Here is a 25914-nt window from a genome sequence, read left to right as displayed (position 1 = left end):
CGCACAGTGGCAACAATGTGTACCATCTACAAGATGCACTGCAGCAATGCGCCAAGGCTCCTTTGACAGCACCTTCCAAACCCACAACCTTTACCACCAAGAAGGACAAGGGCAGCAGATGCGTGGGAACACCACCACCTGCAAATTTCCCTTCAAATCATACACTATCCTGCCTTGGAAATAGATTGCTGCTCTTTCATTGTCGTTGGATCAAAACCCTGCAACTCCCTCTCTAACAGCACTGTTGGTGTACCTACATCACATGGACAGTGGCAGCTCCGCACCATCTTTTCAAAAGTAATTAGGAATGGGCAATAAATGCTGGCCTTGCCAGTGACGCCCACATTCCATGAATGAATAAAATAAAATCATTTTAGATTTCTATTGGAACAATATCAATTCACGATTGCATTTGTATATCAGCTTAAAAATCAACCTGTTAAAATTAATATTTAAAGATCCCTTTTTGTTTGTTTGTGAATTGTGTTTATACAACAAGATATCATTACCCTTGCTAAAGAAACTGGATCAGACAGGCTGTTTGGCCTGATCGTGGGCATGTCTTTGTCTAAGTAAAATGAAATAATTTTTTTCTTCATTTATTATAAAGAGTGACATTCTAGTTAAAAATATTTCAATATACATGAGAAAATAGACCCCAGTGTGAGTTAGAATACTCTTCTGTAATTATCAGATTACCTTGCATTAACATCGGTATCCGAAAATTCCATCCTTGGCCATTGTCCCGCTTCGTAACTCCCCACCTTGTTTGCTGATGATAGTAGATACTGCTGAACTGTGTATTAGACCCTACTTGCCAGATTTTGATTTATATTTTTAAAGGGGTATCGAACAGTGTGACCACTTGCAATGTAAGGGATGAAGGTTCCATGAATTGTTGAGATACATGTAGCCACATGTCTTGCTGTCTTTCCAATGGGAAAAACCTGAAGTTCCTAAAAAGCATTGAGGACTGACTATTCAAAAGTAGCATCAGATGTATAATCTGCATGAAATGTATAACACATGGGATCATGGCTAACCAGAGTCCTGATCTGTTACGATGCACTGACATTAAATTTGTGCAACATTTGCAGGCCTGAATTATACCGCAAGAGAGTTCTTGAGCTGAATGCCTCCGATGAACGTGGTATCCAGGTTGTACGAGAAAAGGTGAAAAAGTTTGCACAGTTGACTGTAGCAGGATCTCGCCCAGAGTAAGTAGCAACTTTTCTGTGAGGACTGAAGTGTTATTGGGAAAGGGTGATTTTATTATTTTAGGTTAGAACAAAACCATGTGTTTTTTTTTTCATAAACTAATGACTACATAGAATGTGCAGCACAGAAACAGGCCATTCGTCTCAACTGGTCTGTGCCAATGTTTATGCTCCACATGAGCCGCCTCCCACCATACTTCATCTAACTGTATCAGCACATCCTATGTTCTTTTTTCTCTCGTGTGATTCTACCTTCCCCTTAAATGCATTTATGCTATATGCCTCAACTACTCCTTGCAGTAGAGAGTACAACATTCGAACCACTGTTTGGGTAAAGAGGTTGCTCCTGAATTCCCTATTGGATTTATTAGTGACAGTCTTATATTTATTGTCTCTAGTTTTGGTCTTCCACAAGCCCCATCAAACCCTTTCATTAACTTCACACCTCTATCAGGTCACCCTTCAATCTTGTGTTCTGGAGAAAAGAGCCCCAGTCTGTTCAGTCTTTCTTGTTGGTTATAACCTCTTATTTCTGGTATCGTCCTTGTGAATCTTCTTTGCACCTTCTCCAGTGCCTCTATATCCTTTCCATAATATGGAGACCAGAACTGTGCACAATGCTCCCAAATTTGGTCTAACCATGTTCTATATAAGTTTAATATAACTTCAATTCTGTCCCTCTAGAAATGAATCCTATTTCTTGGTTTGCCTTTTTATAGTCTTATTAACCTAAATGTCACTACTTTTAGTGATTTGTGTATCCATAGCCCCAGATCACAAGGAGGTTACAGACTGATATAGATAGAGATACAGCACTGAAACAGGCCCTTCGGCCCACCGAGTCTGTGCCAACCAACAACCACCCATTTTATACTAACCCTACAGTAATCCCATATTCCCTATCACCTACCTACACTAGGGGCAATTTACAACGGCCAATTTACCTATCACCTGCAAGTCTTTTGGCTGTGGGAGGAAACCGGAGCCCCCGGGGAAAACCCACGCAGACACAGGGAAAACTTGCAAACTCCACACAGGCAGTACCCAGAATCGAACCCGGGTCCCTGGAGCTGTGAGGCTGCGGTGGTAACCACTGCGCCACTGTTGAGCGAATGGGCAAAAATCTGGCAGATGGAGTATAATGTGGGAAAATGTGAAGTTGTTCACTTTGGCAGGAAGAATAAAAAAGCAGAGTATTACTTAAACGGAGAACAACTGCAGAATTCCGGGGTGCAGAGGGACCTAGGTATTCTAGTGCATGAGTCACAAAAAATTAGTACGCAGATACAGCAAGTAGTAAAGAAGGCTACTGGAATGCTATCCTTTATTACAAGACAATTGAAAATAAAAGTATGGATGTTATGCTTCAGTTATACAGGGCATTGGTGAGACCACATCTCGAATACAGTGTGCAGTTTTAGTCTCCTTATTTAAGGAAGGATGTAAATGCTTTGGAGGCGGTTCAGAGTTGTTTACTAGATCGATACCTGGAATGAGCGGGTTGTCTTATGAGGAAAGGTTGGACAGACTGGGCTTGTTTTCACTGGAGTTTAGAAGAGTGAGGGGAGACTTGATTTAAGTATATAAGATTCTGAAAGGTCTTGACACGGTGGATGCGGAAAGGATGTTTCCTCTTGTGAATGAGTCCAGAACTAGGGAGCATTGTTTTAAAATTTGGGGTCGCCCGTTTAGGACAGAGATGAGGTGAATTTTTTTCTCTGAGGTTTGTGTGACTTTGGAACTTTCTGCCTCAAAAGGTGGTGGAGGTGGGGTTATTGCATATTTTCAATGCGGAGGTAGATGGATTCTTGTTAGACAAGTGGATCAAAGTTTATCAGGGGTAGATGGGAGTGTGGAACTCGAAGCACAAACAGATCAGCCATTATCTTATTGAATGGCGGAGCAGGTTCCAGAGGCTGAATGGCCGACTTCTGCTCCTTATTTGTATGTTCATATGTATCCCTTCACTCCCCTACTCTGTTAAACTGTTATTTTGCAAGGAATATCTGGCCTCCTTTATTCTTCTTACCAAATTTCACCATCTCACATTTATCAGTACTGAAATTTATTTGCCAGTTGCACTGCAAGTTTATTAATGTTGTCTTGAGCTGCATATAAGAAATAGGAGCAGGAATAGACCATATGACCCTTCGAGCCTGCTCCACCATTTAGTAGGATCATGGCTGATCTGCCTCATCTGCACTTTCCTGCCCGCTCATCATACCCCGAGAGATCAATAATCTATAATGGCCTTATATATACTCAATGATGGAACATCGACAACTCTCTGGAATAGACAGTTCCAAAGATTCATAACCCTTTGAGTGAGTAAATTTCTCCTCATCTCATTCCTAACTGATCAACCCCTTTTCCTGAGACTGTACCCCATGTTCTACATTCCCCAACTAGGGGAAGCAACCTCTCCGTCTAACTGTCTTGTCTACCCTGTCAAGCCCCTTCAGAAACTTGTATGTTTCAATTGAGATTGCCTCTCATTCATCTAAACTTCAGAGTGTAGGTCCAGTTTACTCAGTCTCTCATCATAGGACAACCCTTTCCTCCCAGGAGCCAATCTAGTGAACCTTCACTGTACTGCCTGCAATGCAAGTATATCCTTCCTTAAATATGGAGACCAAATCTGCACGCACTGTTCCAGGTGTAGTTTCACCAAAACCCTGTGCAATTGTAACAAGTCTTGTACTCCAATCCCCTTGCAATAAAGGCCAACAGGTGATTTGCCTTCCTAATTCCTTGCTGTACCTGCATGCTGACTTTCTCTGTGCTGTGTACTTGGGTGAGTTTTTTTTTTATTCATTCATGGGATGTGGGCGACGCTGGCCAGGCCAGCATTTACACCCAAGTCTCTCTGAACGTCCACATTTAGAAGTTTCACGCTTTTTAAAATAATTCTGCTTTTCTGTTCTTACTACCAAAGTGAATAACCTCTCACTTCCTTATATTATACTCCATCTGCCACCTTGTTGCCAACTCACTTATATCTCGGCAGTCTCTTTGTGTCCTCCTCACAGCTTACATTCCCATCTAGCTTTGTATCGTCAGCAAACCTAGGTACATTACTCTCGATTTCTTCGTCTAAGTCATTAATATAGATTGTAAATAACGGAGGCCCCAGCACTGATCCTTTGTGCCACTCCACTCGTTACAGCCTGCCAACTTGCAAATGCCCCATTTATCCCTACTCTCTGCTTCCTGTCTGTTAGCCAATCCTCTATCCATGCTAATATATTACCCCCAACGCCATGCGCCCTTATCTTGTGCATTAGCCTTTGTGTGGCACCTTATCAAATGCCTTCTGGAAATCCAAGTATACTATATCTGGTTCCCCTTTATCTACCCTACTAGATGCATTGTCAAAAAACTCTAATAAATTTGTCAAATATGATTTCCCTTTTGTAAAATCATGTTGATTTATCTAATCATACTATGATTTTCTAAGTGTGTTGTTAAGACTTCGTTAATAATAGAATAATAGATTCCAGCATTTTGCTGACTACTGATGTCAGGCTAAGTGGCTTGTAGTTTTTCTTTCCCTCCTTTCTTGAATAGCGATATTACATTTGCTAACTTCTAATCTGCTAGAACCATTCTAGAACCTAGGGAATGTTGGAAAATCATAACCAGTGAATAGCCTCTTCTTTTAATCTAGCACTATACTTAACTTCCCTAGTAAGCCACGGATGGATCCTTCTTGCTGAGTTTTTGATTTTTAATGCAATGTATTTTGATGAACATTTTGAATTGTTTCTTTAAATGTTTCCCACTGTTTATTTGCCACTATACCTTTTAGTCTATTTACCCAATCAACCTTAGCCAGCTCTCCTCTCGGACCTATGTAATTGGCTTTGTTTAAGTTCAGGATTCTTGTTTGGGATTGGAGTATGCCGCTTTCAAACTTGATATGGAATCCAATTGTATTATGACCACTTTTTCCCAGAGGATCTTTTACGATGAGATTACTAATTAAATCTGCCTCATTACACAATACTAGATCTAAAATAGCTTTATCCCTAGTTGGTTCCACAATGTATTGTTCCAGGAAACTGTTGCAAAAGCATTTTACAAAGCCATCTTCCAGACTACCTTTGCCAATTTGATTTGTCCAGTCTATATAAAGATTAGGGCGGCGCAGTGGTTAGCACTGCAGCCTCACAGCTCCAGGGACCCGGGTTCGATTCTGGGCACTGCCTGTGTGGAGTTTGCAAGTTCTCCCTGTGTCTGCGTGGGTTTTCTCCGGGTGCTCCGGTTTCCTCCCACAAGCCAAAAGACTTGCAGGTTGATAGGTAAATTGGCCATTATAAATTGTCACTAGTATAGGTAGGTGGTAGGAAAATATAGGAACAGGTGGGGATGTTTGGTAGGAATATAGGATTAGTATAAATGGGTGGTTGATGGTCGGCACAGACTCGGTGGGCCGAAGGGCCTGTTTCAGTGCTGTATCTCTAATCTAATCTAATCTAATCATTAAAGTCCTCCACAATTATTACATTGCCTTTGTTACAGACTCCAGTCATTCCTTCCTTAATGCTCTGTTCAATGGCATAACTACTGCTAGGGGACCGATAAACTACTCCTATCAGCGTTTTCTGGCCCTTTTCATTCCTAATCTCCATCCATGTTGATTCTACTTTCTGATCTTAACCAAAAAACAAGTGCCCTGTGTGAGGCTTGAACTCATAACCTTCAGATTATGAGACTGGCGCGCTGCCTACTTCACTAATGATGCATTTTGATGTATATGATAATTGCCACCCGTCCTGTTTGATATGTGTAATGCATATGATCAATTAACTTCAGATTTCATTTTTAAAGAAGAAATCTCCAACACAGGCTCATTCATCAGGGCATCGTTTGTCTTCGTAGCTTTATAGCATTGGGAGCTACTGGAAGTGGTTCCCTTTGTGGAATTGACTACTTTTTATGACTGTGGTTCTAGTTTGAAGACTTTTTCTTAGACCATTTCACTGTTTATGCCCTCTTTTCCAGTGGAAAACCTGCTCCACCATTTAAGATCGTCATCTTGGATGAAGCAGACTCTATGACGAGTGCTGCACAGGCGGCTCTTCGTCGCACAATGGAAAGGGAGTCAAAAACCACACGCTTCTGCCTCATCTGCAACTATATCAGCAGGTGAGAGAACCATAACTTATTTAAAATGTCATTTAATATGAAGTGATGCTGACCAGAATCTCAAATCTGCTACAATTGTTTTAACTGCTTTTCGGTTGAGTCCTTTTAGGCTAGAACTTTAGAGTTGCAATAGATACTAATTTTACATAGTACATTAATATAATGTAATATTTAGGGTACAGAAACAGGCCTTTTGGCCCAACTGGTCCATGCCAGTGTTTATGCTGCACATGAGCCTCCTCCTACCTCATTTCATCTAACCTTATCAACATATTCTTATATTCCTTTCTCCTCATGTATTTATCTAGCTTCCCCGTAAACGCATCTATGCGAGTTGCCTCAACTACCTCTTGTTGCATCAATTCCACATTCTAACCACTCTGGGTGAAGAAGTTTCTCCTGAACTCCCTATAGGATTTATTAGTGACTATCTTGTCTTTATGGCCTCCAGTTCTGGTCTCTCCCGCAAGTGGAAACATCTTCTATAAGTCTACCCTGTCAAACCTCTTCATAATCTTAAAGACTTCTACCAGGTCAGCCCTCATTCTTCTCTTTTCTAAAGAAAAGAACCCCAGTCTGTTCAATGTTTACTTATAGGTCTAATCTCTCAGTTCTGGTATCATTCTAATTAATATTTTTTGTATTTTGTCTATATCCTTTTTATAATTTGGAGACCAGAACTATCCTCCAGTTGTGGTCTAACAAAGATTCTGTACAAGTTTAACATAAATTCTCTGTATTTCAGTTCTATCTAGAAATGAACCCCAGTGCTTTTCTTTTTGCTTTTTTAATGACTTTATTAACCAACTTTTTGTGATTTGTGTATCTGCCACTCTAAACCTCTCTGCTCCTCTACCCCATTTAGATATACTTTATTCCAAGCAATATGTGGCCTCTTTGAGTTATACTTAAGTATTAATAACGCGTTAATAAATTATAGTTAAAATGTAGTTATAGCATTGGGTTGATCTGGGTTCACTCACACCATTCTTCTTGCATTGAAAAGGAGAAAGCCACCTGTTGAATAAGTAGCATCACTGAGAGCTTCTTAGTTGAGTTGGGTTTCATGATTTTTGATAAATAAAAAAAACAACAACCTGCAATTACACGAGCTTTGTAAATATCCATTTCCACAGCTGGTATGTAGCAGACAAGTTGGGTGATGTTGGACCAGTGATTCTTATTCAGCATGTTTACCCCATTGGCGTTTTTGATCTGTTGTTTACCGGGACTAAATTAAGTTAAATTTTCATTTTTTGGTGAGTGTTCTTGCCCTCCCCCACTCACTTTCTTGGTGGGTAGAGTATAAACATCTCTCTTGAATAAAGATGGTTGCAGATATGGCAGATGTAACAACTTAAAGGTTATATTAAAAAGTTCAGTGCGGATAAATGATTCATTTTGGTAGGAAGAACATAGAGAGACAATATAAATAAAGGGTATAATTCTAAAGGGGGTACAGGAACAGAGGGACCTGGATGTATGTGTGCGTAAGTCATTGAAGGTGGGAGGACAGGTAGAGAGCGCGGTTAATAAAGCATACAGTATCCTGGGCATGGAGTACAAGAGTACCGCTACGAAGTCAATAAGGAATGAAACAGAATGGACCACCCGGCATCGACCTAGGCATCGGAAACGACAACGGCCAGCCCAGCCTTGTCAACCCTGCAAAGTCCTCCTGATTAACGTCAGGGGGCTTGTGCCAAAGTTGGGATATCTGTCCCACAGACTAATCAAGCAACAGCCTAACATAGACATACTCACCGAATCAGACATTACAGACAATATTCCAGACACTGCCATCACCATCCTCGGGTATGTCCTGTCCCACCAGCAGGACAGACCCAGCAGAGGTGGTGGCACAGTGGTATACAGTCGGGAGAAAGTCTCATGGCATCGGGTCAAACATGAGCAAGGAACCCTTCTGCGGATTGCCACCTACCACCCTCCCTCAGCTGATGAATCAGTACTCCTCCATGTTGAACACCACTTGGAGGAAGCACTGAGGGTGGCAAAGGCACAGATTGTACTCTGGGTGGGGCACTTCAGTGTCCATCACCAAGAGTGACTCGGTAGCACCACTACTGACCAAGCTGGCCGAGACCTAAAGGACATAGCTGCAAGACTGGGTCTGCAGCAGATTGTGAGGGAACCAACAAGAGGGAAAAATATACTTGACCTTGTCCTCACCAATCTGCTTGCCGCAGATGCATCCGTCCATGACAGCATTGTAGGAGTGACCGCCGCACAGTCCTTGTGGAGACAAAGTCCTGTCTTCACATTGAGGATACCCTCCATCGTGTTGTATGGCACTATCACCGTGCTAAATGGGATTGATTTCGAACAGATCTAGCAATGCAAAACTGGACATCCGTGAGGCGCTGTGGGCCATCAGCAGCAGCAGAATTGTACTCAACCACAATCTAGTCTGGCATATCCCCCACTCTACCATTACCATCAAGCCGGGGGATCAACCCTGGTTCAATGAAGATTGCAGGAGGGCATGCCAGCAGCAGCACCAGAGCTAAGAGATCCCAGAACCAATGGATCAAATCTAAGCTCTGCAGTCCTGCCACATCCAGTCGTGAATGGTGGTGGACAATTAAACAACTAACTGGAGGAGGAGGAGACTCCACAAATATCCCCATCCTCAATGATTAGGGAGCCCAGCACATCACTGCAAAAGACATTTGCAACAATCTTCAGCCAGAAATGCCAAGTTGATCCATCTTGGCCTCCTGCTGAAGTCTCCAGTATCACATATTCCAGTCTTCAGCCAATCTGATTCACTCCGTGTGATATCAAGAAACGACTGAAGGCACTGGATACTGCAAGCGCTATGGGCTCTGACAACATTCCGGCAATAGTACTGAAGACCTGTGCTCCAGAGTTTGCCGCACTCCTAGCCAAGCTGTTCCAGTACAGCTACAACACTGGTATCTACCCAGCAATGTGGAAAATTGCCCAAGTATGTCCTGTACACAAAAAGAGGACAAATACAACCCGGCCAATTATCGCCCCATCAGTCTACTCAATCATCAGTAAAGTGATGGAAGGTGTCGCGACGAGTGCTGTCAAGCGGCACTTGCTTAGTAATAACCTGCTCACTGCTGCTCAGTTTGGGTTCCGCCAGGGCCACTCAGCTCCTGACCTCATTACAGCCTTGGTTCAAACATGGACAAAAGAGCTGAACTCGAGGTGAGGTGAGAGTGACTGCCCTTGACATCAAGGCAGCATTTGACCGAGTATGGCATCAAGGACCCCGAGCAAAACTGGAGTCAATGGCAATCGGGGGGAAAACTCTCTGCTGGTTGGAATCATACCTAGCGCAAAGGAAGATAGTTGTGGTTATTGGAGGCCAATTATTTCAGCTCCAGGACATCACTGCAGGAGTTCCTCAAGGTAGTGTCCTAGGCCCAATCATCTACAGCTGCTTCATCAATCCTTCCTTCAGTCATAAGGTCAGAAGTGGGGATGTTCGCTGATAATTGCACAATGTTCCACACCATTCATGACTCCTCACATACTGAAGCAGCCCATGTAGAAATGCAGCAAAACTCTGACAATATCCAGGCTTGGGCTGATAAGTGGCAAGTAACATTCACACAAGTGCCAGGCAGTGACCATTTCCAACAAGAGACAACCTAACCATCTCCCCATGACATTCAATGGCATTATGATCACTGAATCCTCCACTATCAACATCCTGGGGGTTACCATTGACCAGAAACTGAACTGGAGTAGCCATATAAATACCGTGGCTACAAGAGCAGGTCAGAGACGAGGAATCCTGCGGCGAGCAGCTCACTTCCTGACTCCCCAAAGCCTGTCCACTATCTACAAGGCACAAGTCAGGATTGTGATGAAATACTCTCCACTTGCCTGGATGGGTGCAGCTCCAACAACACTCAAGAAGCTCGACACTATCCAAGACAAAGCAGCCCGCTTGATTGGCACCCCATGCACAAACATTCACTGCCTTCATCACAGATGTACAGTGGCAGCAATGTGTACCATCTACAAGATACAATGCAGCAATTCACCAAGGCTGCTTGGACAGCACCTTCCAAACCTGCGACCTCTATCATCTAGAAGGACAAGGGCGACAGATGCATGGGAACACCACCACCTGCAAGTTCATTTCCAAGCCACACACCATCCTGACTTGGAACTATATCGCGGTTCCTTCACTGTCACTGGGTCAAAATCCTGGCACCAACAGCACTGTTGGTGTACCTACCTCACTCTGACCTCACCTCGAGTTCAGCGCTTTTGTCCATGTTTGAACTGTAATGAGGTCAGGCACTGAGTGGCCCTGGCAGAACCCAAACTGAGCGTCACTGAGCAGGTTATTGATAGCATTGTTGACGACACCTTCTATCACTTTACTGATGATTGAGAGTGGACTGATGGGGCAGTAGTTGGCTGGGTTGGACTTGTCCTGATTTTTGTGTACAGGACCTACCTGAGCAATTTTCCACATTGCCGGGTAGATGATAGTTTATTTATTTATTTAGAGATACGGCACTGAAACAGGCCCTTCGGCCCACCGAGTCTGCGCCGACCAAGAACCACCCATTTATACTAACCCTACAGTAATCCCATATTCCCTACCACCTATCTACACTAGGGGCAATTTACAATGGCCAATTTACCTATCACCTGCAAGTCTTTGGCGGTGGGAGAAAACCGGAGCACCTGGCGAAAACCCACGCGGTCACAGGGAGAACTTGCAAACTCCGCACAGGCAGTACCCAGAATTGAACCCGGGTCCCTGGAGCTGTGAGGCTGCGGTGCTAACCACTGTGCCGCCCAGTGTTGTAGCTCTACTGGAACATTTTGGCTAGGGGCGCGGCAAGTTCGGAAGCACAGGTCTTCAGTACTATTGCCGGAATGTTGTCAGGGCCCATAGCCTTTGCAGTATCCAGTGCCTTCAGTCGTTTCTTGAGATCACGCGGAGTGAATCGAATTGGATGAAGGCTGGAATCTGTGATACTGGGGATTTCAGGAGGTGGCCAAGATGGATCATCAACTCGGTACTTCTGGCTGAAGATTATTGCAAATGCTTTAACCTTATCTTTTGCACTGATGTGCTGGGCTCCCCCATCATTCAAGATGGGTTTATTTGTGGAGCCACCTTCTCCAGTTAGTTGTTTAATTGTCCACGTTGGTTCTGGGATCGTTTAGCTCTGTTATCGCATGCTGCGGACACAATGGGCCGAATAGCCTCCTTCTGTACTGAAACAATTCTACGATTTTGTGATATAGTTTAGTCGTCTTCTTTCTTCTTCTTAGGCCTCCTTGTCTCGAGAGACCATGGATAAGTGCCTAGAGGTGGTCAGTGGTTTGTGAAGCAGCGCCTGGAGTGGCTATAAAGGCCAATTCTAGAGTGACAGACTCTTCCACAGGCGCTGCAGATAAAATTGGTTGTCGGGGCTGTTACACAGTTAGCTCTCTCCTTGCACTTCTGTATTTTTTCCTGCCAATTGCTAAGTCTCTTCAACTCGCCACTCTTTAGCCCCGCCTTTATGGCTGTCCGCCAGCTCTGGCGATCACTGGCAACTGACTCCCACGACTTGTGGTCAATGTCACAGGACTTCATGTCGCATTTGCAGACGTCTTTGAAGCGGAGACATGGACGGCCCGTGGGTCTGATACCAGTGACGAGCTCGCTGTACAATATGTCCTTGGGGATCCTGCCATCTTCCTTGCGGTTCACAAGGCCAAGCCATCTCAAGGGCCGCTGGCTCAGTAGGGTGTATATGCTGGGGATGTTGGCCGTCTCGAGGACTTCTGCATTGGAGATACGGTCCTGCCACCTGATGCCAAGGATTCTCTAGAGGCAGCGAAGATGGAATGAGTTGAGACATCGCTCTTGGCTGACATACATTGTCCAGGCCTCGCTGCCGTAGAGCAAGGTACTGAGGGCACAGGCTTGAAACACTCGGACTTTTGTGTTCCGTGTCAATGTGCCATTTTCCCACACCCTCTTGGCCAGTCTGGACATAGCAGCAGACGCCTTTCCCATGCGCTTGTTGATTTCTGCATCGAGAGACAGATTACGAGTGATAGTTGAGCCTAGGTAGGTGAACTCTTGAACCACTTCCAGTGGGTGGTCGCCGATATTGATGGATGGAGCATTTCTGACGTCCTGTCCCATGATGTTCGTTTTCTTGAGGCTGATGTTTAGGCCAAATTCGTTGCAGGCAGCCGCAGTCCCGTTGATGAGTCTCTGCAGACACTCTTCTGTGTGGGATGTTAATGCAGCACTGTCAGCAAAGAGGAGTTCCCTGATGAGGGCCTTCCGTACTTTGGCCTTCACTCTAAGACGGGCAGGGTTAAACAACCTGCCATCTGATCTTGTGCGGAGGAAAATTCCTTCTTCTGAAGACTTGAACGCATGTAAGAGCAGCAGGGAGAAACAGTGTAGGTGCGAGAACACAGCCCTGTTTCACGCCGCTCAGGATAGGAAAGGGGTCTGGTGAGGCACCGTGATGCTGAATTGTGCCTTTCATATTGTCATGGAATGAGGTGATGATACTTAGTAGCTTTGGTGGACATCCGATCTTTGCTAGTAGTCTGAAGAGACCATGTCTGCTGGCGAGGTCAAAGGCTTTGGTGAGATCTATGAAAGCAACGTAGAGGGGCATCTGTTGTTCGCGGCATTTCTCCTGTAGCTGGCGAAGGGAGAAAAGCATGTCAGTGGTGGATCTCTCTGCTCGAAAGCTGCACTGTGCCTTAAGTCAGTGCAGCATTAATACTATGCCTTCTACCTATACAACAAAATGCAACAATGAGGTAACAAATCAAAAGGAAAAGATTTGCAATATAACCGTATTACCTTGTGTCGCTGCTGAGTGGATTTGTGGAATGTATTTTGGTACAATGTAAAGAGAATAAAATCTGGCTCCAGTTATGGGAATGAAGTGAAGTCACCATCTGTCTGCAACTGCTCTGTTTGCTAATGCATGACTAATACTCAAAATTTTTATGTTTTAGGATAATTGAACCACTGACGTCTCGATGTTCCAAGTTCCGTTTTAAACCTTTGACAGACAGTATACAAGAAAAAAGATTACTGGACATCTGTGAGAAGGAGAATGTGCAATGCAGCAATGAAGTAGGTCACTGGGGATGTATGGTGTATTTGGAGCTCAGATTTTAATTCGGAAGCCAAGTGTGATTTTAATGCTGGTACAGCTTTAAAGAGGTTAGGGTCACTATGTTGACATCTATGTCTTTCTATTCTACCACCCTAAATACTGACAAAGTGCTTCAGAATCCTATAGGTTTTTTAATTCTTGGAATTTTATCGCCATACTCCTCCTCTCCTGAAAACAATGACTTGTATTACAGTCTGGTTCCACAGACTGACAATCCTCTGATGGTGCGTCCGAGTGGTCATTCTCCGTGTGAGCTCTTGAGCCCTAACAGTAAGTATTGGCCATGTATTAAACTACAAGGGCATCACGGCTGAGCCCAATTATATCTTTACCTGACATGTTCTCCTCCAGGAGGTGTTAATAACTGCTCTTTTCTCTCCCCTTCACCCCACCCCACCCCCCCAATAGCTTCATTACTGATAGTGAATAGATTGATGATCACAGATTGGGGTTAAGGCACGTTGCTGGGCAGAGTAAGGAGAGCTTTATCCCGTAACCACCCTGTGCTTTACATGACCTAGGTATACTTCGTGCTGAAACTGATTGCCTAAAAGTGCCAGTGCTCACTTCTCAATAATCCTTGAGCACCAAAATTTACCAACAAAATATCATTCAAAAGGAGGGAAGAAAACAACTTCCAGAAGTTAAAGAAAAGGAATCTATTTTTATTTTTTAAGTTCTATTTTTTAAGTTCTATCTTCCTCTGAAGTTAATTTAGAAAAAGATTTTATCCTTTGAGAGGAAAAATGGAACTATCAGCATAACCAGCAATGCCTGGTCTCTTGATCAGAGGTTATCAGGCATGAGGATGAACATGAGTGCATTAGGCATAATATTCATCATAACAATGGTCATTGTACTGTACATGTTTAAGAAAGTATGTTGAGGGGGGAAAACAATCCTCTTTCTCCCTTGTACATTTCTTGTGTTTGGTGTTAGAACTGTTATTTTTCTTAACCTGGGAAGGGTAATTCTTGAAACTGAAATGCTTCTACAATGAACATTCAACATTTCACAGCTATTTTTTCTTTGATGCCCACTGCCAGGATGTTTTCCACAAAAGCACGAAGAGAAAGAACAGGAGGTTCATACAGTTAATTTGCTTAAAATCTGTACTGATGTTTGGTGATGGGCTTGGGCTCTGTGCTTTGCCCAATATTACCTGAGTGACTGCACAATAGTACAAAAGCAGATTGAAGGTTGTTGCTCACCTGTAAACTCAAAGGGTGGAATGTTACTGGCTCCATGGTGATGGACTTGGTTGGGGGGTGGTGCCAGTAAAATGGCAGGGGAACACATTGATGCAGTTCCCTGACATCTCACCACCAGGCGAATTTCCCAGGGACATTTGGGCAATGGGATCATGATCGTGCAGAACGGCGGCAGGCGAACAATCGAGGCTGTTAAGCAGCTAATTGACAGCAATTTTGAGGTGCATTTTAAATTTTCCTTGGGGCATACGGCTCATCTGCTAAAAGACGGTGAGAGCTCAGCGGCAGCTGTGTGGTAGCTGGAGGTGGCAGCCATTGAGTGCAGCTACATTATTAGAATTAGAACATTACAGCACAGTACAGGCCCTTCGGCCCTCGATGTTGCGCCGACCATCTGACCTACACTATTCCAATTTCATCCATATGTCTATCCAATGACCACTTAAATGCCCTTAAAGTTGGCGAGTCTACTACTGTTGCAGGCAGGGCGTTCCACGCCCCTACTACTACTCTGCGTAAAGAAACTACCTCTGACATCTGTCCTATATCTTTCACCCCTCAACTTAAAGCTATGTCCCCTCGTGTTTGCCATCATCATCCGAGGAAAAAGACTCTCACTATCCACCCTATCTAACCCTCTGATTATCTTGTATGTCTCTATTAAGTCACCTCTCCTCCTCCTTCTCTCTAACGAAAACAACCCCAAGTCCCTCAGCCTTTCCTCGTAAGACCTTCCCTCCATACCAGGCAACATCCTAGTAAATCTCTGCACCCTTTCCAAAGCTTCCACATCCTTCCTATAATGCGGTGACCAGAACTGCACGCAATACTCAAGGTGCGGCCTCACCAGAGTTTTGTACAGCTGCATCATGACCTCGTGGCTCCGAAACTCGATCCCCCTACTAATAAAAGCTAACACACCATATGCCTTCTTAACAGCCCTATTAACCTGGGTAGCAACTTTCAGGGATTTATGTACCTGGACACCAAGATCTCTCTGCTCATCTACACTACCAAGAATCTTCCCATTAGCCCAGTACTCTGCATTGCTGTTACTCCTTCCAAAGTGAATCACCTCACACTTCTCCGCATTAAACTCCATTTGCCATTTCTCAGCCCAGCTCTGCAGCCTATCTATGTCCCTCTGTACCCTACAACACCCTTCGACACTATCCACAACTCCACCGACCTTCGTGTCATCCGCAAATTTACTAACCCACCCTTCTACACCCTCATCCAGGTCATTTATAAAAATGACAAACAGCAGTGGCCCCAAAACAGAACCTTGCGGTACACCACTAGTAACTAAACTCCAGGATGAACATTTGCCATCAACCACCACCCTCTGTCTTCTTTCAGCTAGTCAATTTCTGATCCAAAGCTCTAAATCACCTTCAACCCCATACTTCCGTATTTTCTGCAATAGCCTACTGTGGGGAACCTTATCAAACGCCTTACTGAAATCCATATACACCACATCCATGGCTTTACCCTCATCCACCTGTTTGGTCACCTTCTCGAAAAACTCAATAAGGTTTGTGAGGCACGACCTACCTTTCACAAAACCGTGCTGACTATCGCAAATGAACTTATTCTTTTCAAGATGATTATAAATCCTATCTCTTATAACCTTTTCCAACATTTTACCCACAACCGAAGTAAGGCTCACAGGTCTATAATTACCAGGGCTGTCTCTACTCCCCTTCTTGAACAAGGGGACAACATTTGCTATCCTCCAGTCTTCCGGCACTACTCCTGTCGACAATGACGACATAAAGATCAACAACAACGGCTCTGCAATCTCCTCCCTGGCTTCCCAGAGAATCCTAGGATAAATCCCATCTGGCCCAGGGGACTTATCTATTTTCACTCTTTCCAAAATTGCTAACACCTCCTCCTTGTGAATCTCAATCCCATCTAGCCTAGTAGGCTGTATCTCAGTAATCTCCTCGGCAACATTTTCTTTCTCTACTGTAAATACTGACGAAAAATATTCATTTAACGCTTCCCCTATCTCCTCTGATTCCGCACACAACTTCCCACTACTCTCCTTGATTGGCCCTGTTCTAACTCTTATCATTCTTTTATTCCTGATATACCTATAGAAAGCCTTAGGGTTTTCTTTGATCCTATCTGCCAATGACTTCTCGTGTCCTCTCCTTGCTCTTCTTAGCCCTCCCTTTAGATCCTTCCTGGCTAGCTTGTAACTCTCAAGCGCCCTAACTGAGCCTTCATGTCTCATCCTAACATAAGCCGCCCTCTTCCTCTTGACAAGTGCTTCAACTTCTTGAGTAAACCACGGCTCCCTCGCTCGACAACTTCCTCCCTGCCTGACAGGTACATACTTATCAAGGACACGCATTAGCTGCTCCTTGAATAAGCTCCACATTTCGTTTGTGCCCATCCCCTGCAGTTTCCTTCCCCATCCGACACATCCTAAATCTTGCCTAATCGCGTCATAATTTCCTTTCCCCCAGCTATAATTCTTGCCCTGCGGTATATACCTGTCCCTGCCCATCGCTAAGGTAAACCTAACCGAATTGTGATCACTATCGCCAAAGTGCTCACCTACATCTAAATCGAACACCTGGCCGGGTTCATTACCCAGTACCAAATCCAATGTGGCATCGCCCCTGGTTGGCCTGTCCACATACTGTGTCAGAAAACCCTCCTGCACACACTGGACAAAAACAGACCCATCTAAAGTACTCAAACTATAGTATTTCCAGTCAATATTTGGAAAGTTAAAGTCCCCCATAACCACTACCCTGTTACTCTCGCTCCTGTCGAGAATCATCTTCGCTATCCTTTCCTCTACATCTCTGGAACTATTCGGAGGTCTATAGAAAACTCCCAACAGGGTGACCTCTCCTCTCCTGTTTCTAACCTCGGCCCATACTACCTCAGTAGATGAGTCCTCAAACGTCCTTTCTGCCGCTGTAATACTTTCCTTGATTAACAATGCCACCCCCCCCCCTCTTTTACCCTCTTCTCTGTTCTTACTGAAACATCTAAATCCCGGAACCTGCAACATCCATTCCTGCCCCTGCTCTACCCATGTCTCCGAAATGGCCACAACATCAGGATCCCAGGTACCAACCCATGCTGCAAGCTCACCCACCTTATTCCGGATGCTCCTGGCGTTGAAGTAGACACACTTTAAACCAAGTTCTTGCTTGCCAGTGCCCTCTTGCGTCCCTGTAACCTTATCCCCTACCTCACTACTCTCAACAGCCTGTACACTGGAACTACAATTTAGGTTCCCATTCCCCTGCTGATTTAGTTTAAACCCCCCCGAAGAGCACTAACAAATCTCCCCCCCCAGGATATTGGTACCCCTCTGGTTCAGGTGAAGACCATCCTGTTTGTAGAGGTCCCACCTACCCCAGAAAGAACCCCAATTATCCAGGAAACCAAAACCCTCCCTCCTACACCATCCCTGCAGCCACGTGTTCAACTCCTCTCTCTCCCTATTCCTCTCTTCGCTAGCACGTGGCACGGGCAACAACCCAGAGATAACAACTCTGGTTGTTCTCGCTCTAAGCTTCCACCCTAGCTCCCTGAATTTCTGCCTTAAATCCCCATCTCTCTTCCTACCTATGTCGTTGGTGCCTATGTGGACCACGACTTGGGGGTGCTCCCCCTCCCCCTTAAGGATCCCAAAAACACGATCAGAGACATCACGTACCCTGGCACCTGGGAGGCAACACACCAACCGTGAGTCTCTCTCGTTCCCACAGAACCTCCTATCTGTTCCCCTAACTATGGAGTCCCCAATGACTAATGCTCTGCTCCTCTTCCCCTTTCCCTTCTGAGCAACAGGGACAGACTCTGTGCCAGAGACCTGCACCCCATTGCTTACCCCTGGTAAGTCGTCCCCCTCAACAGTATCCAAAACGGTATGCCTGTTGTTGAGGGAAACGGCCACAGGGGATCCCTGCACTGCCTGCTGGTTCCCTTTCCTTCCCCTGACGGTAACCCATCTACCTACTTCTTTTACCTGAGGTGTGACTGCCTCCCTATAACTCCTGTCAATAATCCCCTCCGCCTCCCGAATGATCCGAAGTTCATCCAGCTCCAGTTCCCTAACGCGGTCTGCGAGGATCTGGAGTTGGGTGCACTTCCCGCCAGGAAGTGCCAGAGAGAGCAGCGAGGAGGGGAGTGGAGCGGCCAGAGACAGCAGTGAGTGGGGGGGGGGGGGGGAAGTGGAGCGGCCAGAAAGAGCGGAGCGGCCGGAGAGAGCAGCGAGGGGGGGAGCAGAGCGGCTGGAGAGAGGGAGGAAGAGTGCGTTTTTCTGCACATGCGCCATATACACTTGCAACAGCAAAAGATGTACCGGCCGGTCCCCGCACCCAGCGACACCAAGGTCTTCGGCCGCTCGCTCCCCGCGGCTCTCTACGGCCGCTCACTCCCCGCGGCTCTCTACGGCCTCTCGCTTCCGGCCCCTGCCATCCAGCCGCTCCCTCCAGCTGCTGATCCCCCATCCAGCCCAAGATTCCCCATCCAGCCGCTTTCTCCCCTACTTCTCAACTGTACTCAGGCATTCCAGCTGTCTGGTCCCTGCCTTTTGCATCCCCCTCTTCAGGCAGTTCTGAATTTAACTCCCTCCCACTACCCCCCCACCGCCCCCAAGGACCACAGTTGAATATCTGAAGTGCAGTTGCAAAGTCGGGAAAAATATCATCAAAAACCTCAACAATTCCGTGTTTAATTATTGAGAAATTTTATTAAGTACATGAAGCATTCGAGGCACTGCTGTGCATGGATACATGAGTGCTGTCGCCAGCATTCCCGTGAAACAGACAGGCCTAGTCTCTGCTATGCAGAACTAAAGAGTTGTTCCTGGAAAGCCTTGTGGTGAATGAACGCTTGGCTCTCTTCCACTACTGTATTGTCCATGTGAAGAAGGCAAAGTCACAAGAGTCTGAGCTCAGTCTATTCTTGATGAATGTTCCCCAAGCGCATCCCAATGTGTGCTCCCATTTCATCCATAAATGCAAGGTTCCTTTCCACATCGTGACAAGCTCCGCAGCATGGTCCTGTTGCCTTCGTTGCTTGAATGCTGACCTTAAGTCTCGAGGATTGTTTTCGCGACGGCATGTTTTACATGAAAAGAAATAAAGAAAGAAAATCAGTGTCAGAGCTTCACTCCCTCCAGCAACTGAAATTACTGTTGTGCACACCTTTTTAAGTTTTGCAGTGATGGCACCAATTGATAACATCGCCAATGAAGCACTTATTACCCACCTCAGATGCAGGAATCAGCACATCTTTGCGTCCTCTCCTGCACTGCCTTCGTTGCTTGAATGCCGTCCTTAAGTCTCAATGATTGTTTTCTCAAGGGCATGTTTTATATGAAAAGAAATAAGGAAAGAACATCAGTGTCAGAGCTTCCCTCCCTCCAATGAAATTACTGTTGAACATGCTTTATGTTCTGCAGTAAAGGCACGTACTGATAACACCGCCAATGAATCACTTAGTACCCACCTCAGCTGTAGGAGTCGGGATGATGTTACTGCCCCTATCTTGTGATGGTTCAATGCTGCTCTCGGACAACATGAATGATGTGAGGGTGCTGGAATAAGAAGCACAATTCTTTTGGACGATGAACATAAAGCAGGCCATTTAGCCCAGCTGTTCCCTGCTAGTGGTTATGCTACTCACGCGCCTTCCCATCCGCTCCCATTTAATCCTGCCGGCAACTATCAGCATCACCTTCCATTTCTTTCGCTCTTATCTGCCTTTGCCTGAAAGCAACATTGGAGATGGAGAACGGTGTGGCTGCACTCCCACCTCACCAGTTGTGTACGCAGCAAGAGCATTCATATTCGTGCTACCACTGGACACGGCATGCTTGTTTCTTTTAGTGCTCAGTCTCTTCTTGCTGAATGTTCCCCAAGTGCTTGACCCCTTTGGACATCCTCTCTGCTTGACAGGCAGCAGCTGGCAAATGCGCAGTCTCACAAGGCTCTGCATAATTGTTTCAAAGGCGGATGGGGAAACAGGTGGCTGTGTGTCCGATGGGTGCAGGAACAGTTGGGTGAATATCCGTGTCCATCGGTATGGTGATTGGCTCTGCCAGTGTGACTGAACAGCAAGGAGAGGGTTCCGCAGGTGGGGGAAGTGGAGCTGTGAACAGGCAGGCGTACGTATGGTCCATCAGCTCATTAGACCAGGGGGTATAACGTTCAGCATCCATGGATTGTGGCATGCGACTGATGTCCAGCTCGTGGCCACCTCCATCCGAAGGTGCCACCGGGCAAATTGTTGACCACACGGGAAACATGAGATGAGATAAGAAATACAGAAGGCACTCCGTAGAAACTTTACAGAAATGAAAGTGACCGTTTAGATGGAAAGCTGTTCACTGGACTGGAGCACATGTACTGTCTGCACACAGCCCCAGACAATGGAAAGGATTTTAGTGCAGTGCACTGGACTGGAGCACATATAGTGCCCCAGAAAATGGAAATGTTTTCAGAGCAACTTACAACAGCAGAGCAACTTACCTTGGAGCAATCTCCTCTCTCTAATAAAATGAAACAGACTGAAATCTCCAAAACGACTAAATAATTGCCAGAAAATGCCCGACGAAACCTCTCCTCCTTCCACTTTCAGAAACTCGCGCCGAAGCTTGACGCAAGCGTGAATATCCGAAGGTTGACGCATGCGTGAATACCTGTTGGCGTTGCGTTGCTGTACGTGTAAAGCGCATGTGCAGAGGCCGACCAGGCGCGTTGTCCGAAGATGCACACGTCACGTAATGACGTAATCAGCGCATGTGCTAACCAGTCCTGGCAAGTCGGAATGCAGCGCCCGCGCAGAGAGCAGGAGCCAGTCTGTGCATGTGCGCACCTTGGCGCAGCCTGATGACGTCAGTGGCCGGCTGCGATGTCAGGAATCACTATGTACACACATTACCTGGTGATTAAGGTCCATTGTGGGTTGAATGTGTCAGGGAATGGTCCTTTGTCCTTCCAAGCACTATCTGTTAATATACAAATGTCTTTTCCAGCCATGGCTGATCTGTTTAACAAGTCATTTTCTTGCTTCAGCAACAGTTTAAAATCAGTGTTCATGACTACATTAATGTGCATCATTCTTGGCAGTTGGGGGCCTAGCATGACAACACAGACAACTTGGTGGAATGGGCGGACATGTGGCAGATGAAGTTCAATGCAGAGAAATGTGAAGAATGTGAAGACACAATATAAAATAAAGGGCACAGTTCTAAAGGAGGTGCAGGAGCAGAGGGACCTGGGTGTATATGTGCATAAGTCATTGAAGGTGGCAGGACAGGTTGAGAAAGTGGTTAATAAAGCGTACAGTATCCTGGCCTTTCTTAATAGGGGCTTAGAGTATAAGAGCAAGGAGGTTATGTTGAACTTGTATAAAACATTAGTTCAGCCTCAGCTGGACTATTGCGTCCAGTTCTAGGCGTTGCACTTTAGAAAGGATGTGAAGGCATTGGAGAGAGTATAGAAAGGATTCCTGAGAATGGTTCCGGGATGAGGAACTTAAGTTATGAGGATAGATTGGAGCATTTGGGACTGTTTCTCTAGGAGCAGAAAAGGCTGAGAGGAGATTTGATAGAGGTATTCAAATTCATGAGGGGTCTGGACAGAGTGGATAGAGAGAAACTGTTCCCACTCGGGAAAGGATCGAGAATGAGATGGCACAGATTTAAAGTAATTGGTAAGAGAAGTAAAAGTGACATGAGGAGAAACTTTTTCATGCAGTGGTGAGTGGTTAAAGTCTGGAATGCACTGCCTGAGAGTGTGGTGGAGGCAGGTTCAGTTGAGACATTCAAAGGGGAATTAGTCTGTTATCTGAAGGGGAGGAATGTGTAGGCCTACGGGGAGAAGGCGGGGGAATGGAACTGATTGAGTTGCTCATTTGGAGGCCGGTGCAGGCACAATGGGCCAAATGGCCTCCTTCTGCTTTGTAACAATTCTGTGATTTAGTGGTCTCAATCTTTTACAAAGTTAAGAAAAATGAGAAATGCGGTTCAGTCCATTTACATCAACCTATAATGTAAATTTTTGAGTTTGAAATTTGCTACGCCATTGTTTGTATTACATTCTCTGGTTATATGTGTCGGTCAAGCATTCACAAGATTTGTTGTTTGGAGGTTTGGGAGGATGTAGCATGGCTTTGGATGCAACTTGCAATTTACCTTAGACAGATGGAACCACCTTAGACAGATGGAATGATTGTTTCCTCTCTGCTGGGTAATACTCCTCTAAGTGAATTGTGTTTGAGGTTCACCATGTACATCAATACACATCACAAAACAGAGATGGCTTATATGGAAAATAGAAGTGTCATACTGGTGCAGTTTCTGTTGCCCTTCTGAGACTAGGGCTGGGGACATTTTTGGCACAGTTCAGAGATAGATTTTCTGCATACCTACTTGAGTGTTTAATCCTGACTCTAAGCCAGATGTGGAAACATGTTCTCATAGAGACATAATGTTGCAGAAGGAGACCATTTGGCCCTTCGAGTCCATGCTGGCTCTTATTAGAGTAATCCAGTCAGTCCCATTCCCCCTCTTTATCCCTGTACCCTGCAAGTTTATTTCTCTCAGGTGCCCATCCAATTTCTATTCTTTATTCCTGACCTTTCTTACCTTGATGAGCATGGCATTCTTAAAAAAAAGTCTCCCTGCACATTGAGTAAATATAGTCAGCATGAAGTATCTGGGTTTTCTAAGTTTTTCTGCAGTTCCCTGAATAGATGCTATGGGTGATAGAGCAAAGTACTATGGATGCTGGAAATCTGAAATAAAAACAGAAAATGTTGGAAATACTAAGCAGGTCAGTGACCCTTCATTAAAGGATGCTGTGCGTGATCTGGATATACAGAGCACCGGGTTCCTGATTAGTTCTCACTTAGCTGATTGGGACTTTCGTTCTGCATACTAATCACAGTCTTTTGACAGTTACCAAATTCAGCTTTGCAGCATTAAATATCAACTTAGTTTCCTGATGGAAATAGCTGCATTGTACAAGTTCTTTGTTGGTGTGCTGGGTTGAATACAGTGAGACTGGAAGCTTAACCAAGTGAACAGATTGTTTGTTGGAAAACAGGAAGTACACCATTGAGGTTTAAAATGAACAATCCAGAAATCAAAGCAAAATACTGCGAATGCTGAAAATCTGAAATAAAAACAAGAAATGCTGGAAATACTCAGCAGGTCTGGCAGCATCTGTGGAAAGAGAAGCAGAGTTAACGTTTCGGGTCAGTGACCCTTCTTCGGAACTTCGGAGCAGAAATCAAACTCTTTTAAAGCAAGTTACACTAAGTCTTCAAAGACTTTGCCTACAGTTGAATTGCAATTTCAAGATTATTGGATTACTTCCTTTACCGGGCTAATTTATGCATATATTTTTTCTTCTGTTTACAGAGATCTTCTGTAGACATTAAGCTGTAAAACATTGCAGCACTGGTGTGACTTTTGCATCAAGGTTATCTCTGTCTGGAATGAGTCCACACTAGTGCATTGATGTCACTGTGGTTGATCTGGATTTTGCTTTTGGTGTGGTTTCCTTGCATTGAACATAAACTTGAGTTAAACGCAAATGTTTTCATTATATCATGTTGGCTTTTTCTAGACAATCGCTATTCTTATCAATGTATCTGAAGGAGACCTGAGAAAGGCAATAACTTACCTGCAGTGTGCAACAAGACTTACAGGAGGGAAAGACATCACAGAACAGGTCATCATTGAAATTGCTGGGGTAGGAAAACTTTCTATGCTCGTATACAATGGGTAAGACATGGGTTGAGTTTTTGGCAGGAATCAATATGTCTTTTCCTTGATGAGTATTTCCACAGATAGCCATCTTCCATTCTTTTACTGTCTTGCCAGCATCTGATCTGCCTGCAGTAGTTGGGAAAGTTTTTCAGTCATGCAATTTTCATCTTGTTGGTGTCCAATTTTACTCAAACGTCTTTTTGGGACCTATTAAAGGACAGTCTAATATAAAAGCAAAATACTGCGGATGCTGCAAATCTGAAGTAAAAACAAGAAATGCTGGAACCACTCAGCAGGTCTGGCAGCATCTGTGGAAAGAGAAGCAGAGTTAACGTTTCGGGTTAGTGACCCGAAAGTTCCGAAGAAGGGTCACTGACCCGAAACGTTAACTCTGCTTCTCTTTCCACAGATGCTGCCAGACCTGCTGAGTGGTTCCAGCATTTCTTGTTTTTATTAAAGGACAGTCTAATTGGTTTCTGATTTAAAAGTCTCCCAACAGCAAAGATGCCCCTTTTCATTATTGCAGCTGATGTCTTCTAGTATATGGTACATTTCCCCTTATATAAGACAAGCCTAAAACAGAGATTAGATAACATTGTTCTCGCTGAGCATCACTTCACTCCCTCTAGAAGCAGGCATATTTCCTTCCTTTCCTTTAATATGGGAATTCACATGTCAATCAATGAGTATGCACGTGGGAAAAAGTGGGTTGTCATGCGATTATGGAACTGGCTAGCAGCCCAGAGGTCATGAGTTCAAATCTCACAGTGGCAAGCTGCAAAATTGAATTCAGTGAATCTGGTCATTTGTGAAAATTCATGAAAACTGCTAGATTACATGCCAGTGTTGCCCACATCCCAACAGTAGAAACAGAAGTCTTCTATCACTCAGTGGTACAAAATGTTTGGATGTCACTGCATACATTTTGCGTATTTTTATTGTGGCTTTTCCCATTATAGATTAATATCAATTTGGCTGTGATTTAGTTTGTGGCACTTACAACGAATGGATTTTTTTTGGAGTTTAAACACTGTTGTTACGCAGGTCAACATACAGCAAGTGAGATGAATGACTAGATAATCAATTTTTTGTGGTGTTGGTTGAGGAAAGACCATTGATAGGACACTGGGTGATCTTTCTGCTCTTCGAGTTGTGTCATGGGATCTTTTACATCCACCTGAGCCAGCAGAAGGGACTTTGGTTTAACATCTCCTGAAGATGATCCGTCTGACAATGCAGCACTGCAATGAAATATCAGTCTCGTTTATATGCTGAAATGTTTACTGAAGCTGAAACCTACAATCTTCTGACTCCAAGGTGGGAATGTTAGCAACTGAACTAGGCTGATACTTGTAATTTACATCTTAGCTCTATCTTGAGAACAGAAATCAAAAGAAGGGAAAATCTCTGTTTCTGAA

The 25914-nt window shown here is 44.7% G+C and overlaps 1 protein-coding gene across 1 annotated transcript in view; it reads left to right on the top strand.

Moving 5' to 3' along the window:
- Positions 1-25914, top strand: part of rfc4 (replication factor C (activator 1) 4) — a 35249-nt gene that overhangs the window by 5336 nt on the left and 3999 nt on the right. Inside the window, exons 5-8 of the mRNA XM_068042535.1 lie at positions 1098-1217; positions 6222-6365; positions 13365-13485; positions 24354-24479. Coding sequence (XP_067898636.1) covers positions 1098-1217; positions 6222-6365; positions 13365-13485; positions 24354-24479 — 511 coding nt within the window. The remainder of the gene's footprint in view (positions 1-1097; positions 1218-6221; positions 6366-13364; positions 13486-24353; positions 24480-25914) is intronic.

Source organism: Heterodontus francisci, chromosome 11 (genome assembly GCF_036365525.1).
Source record: "Heterodontus francisci isolate sHetFra1 chromosome 11, sHetFra1.hap1, whole genome shotgun sequence".
Lineage (NCBI taxonomy): Eukaryota > Metazoa > Chordata > Chondrichthyes > Heterodontiformes > Heterodontidae > Heterodontus > Heterodontus francisci.
The sequence above is the reverse complement of the archived record's forward strand: the minus strand, read 5'-3'. Positions and strand labels throughout refer to the sequence as shown.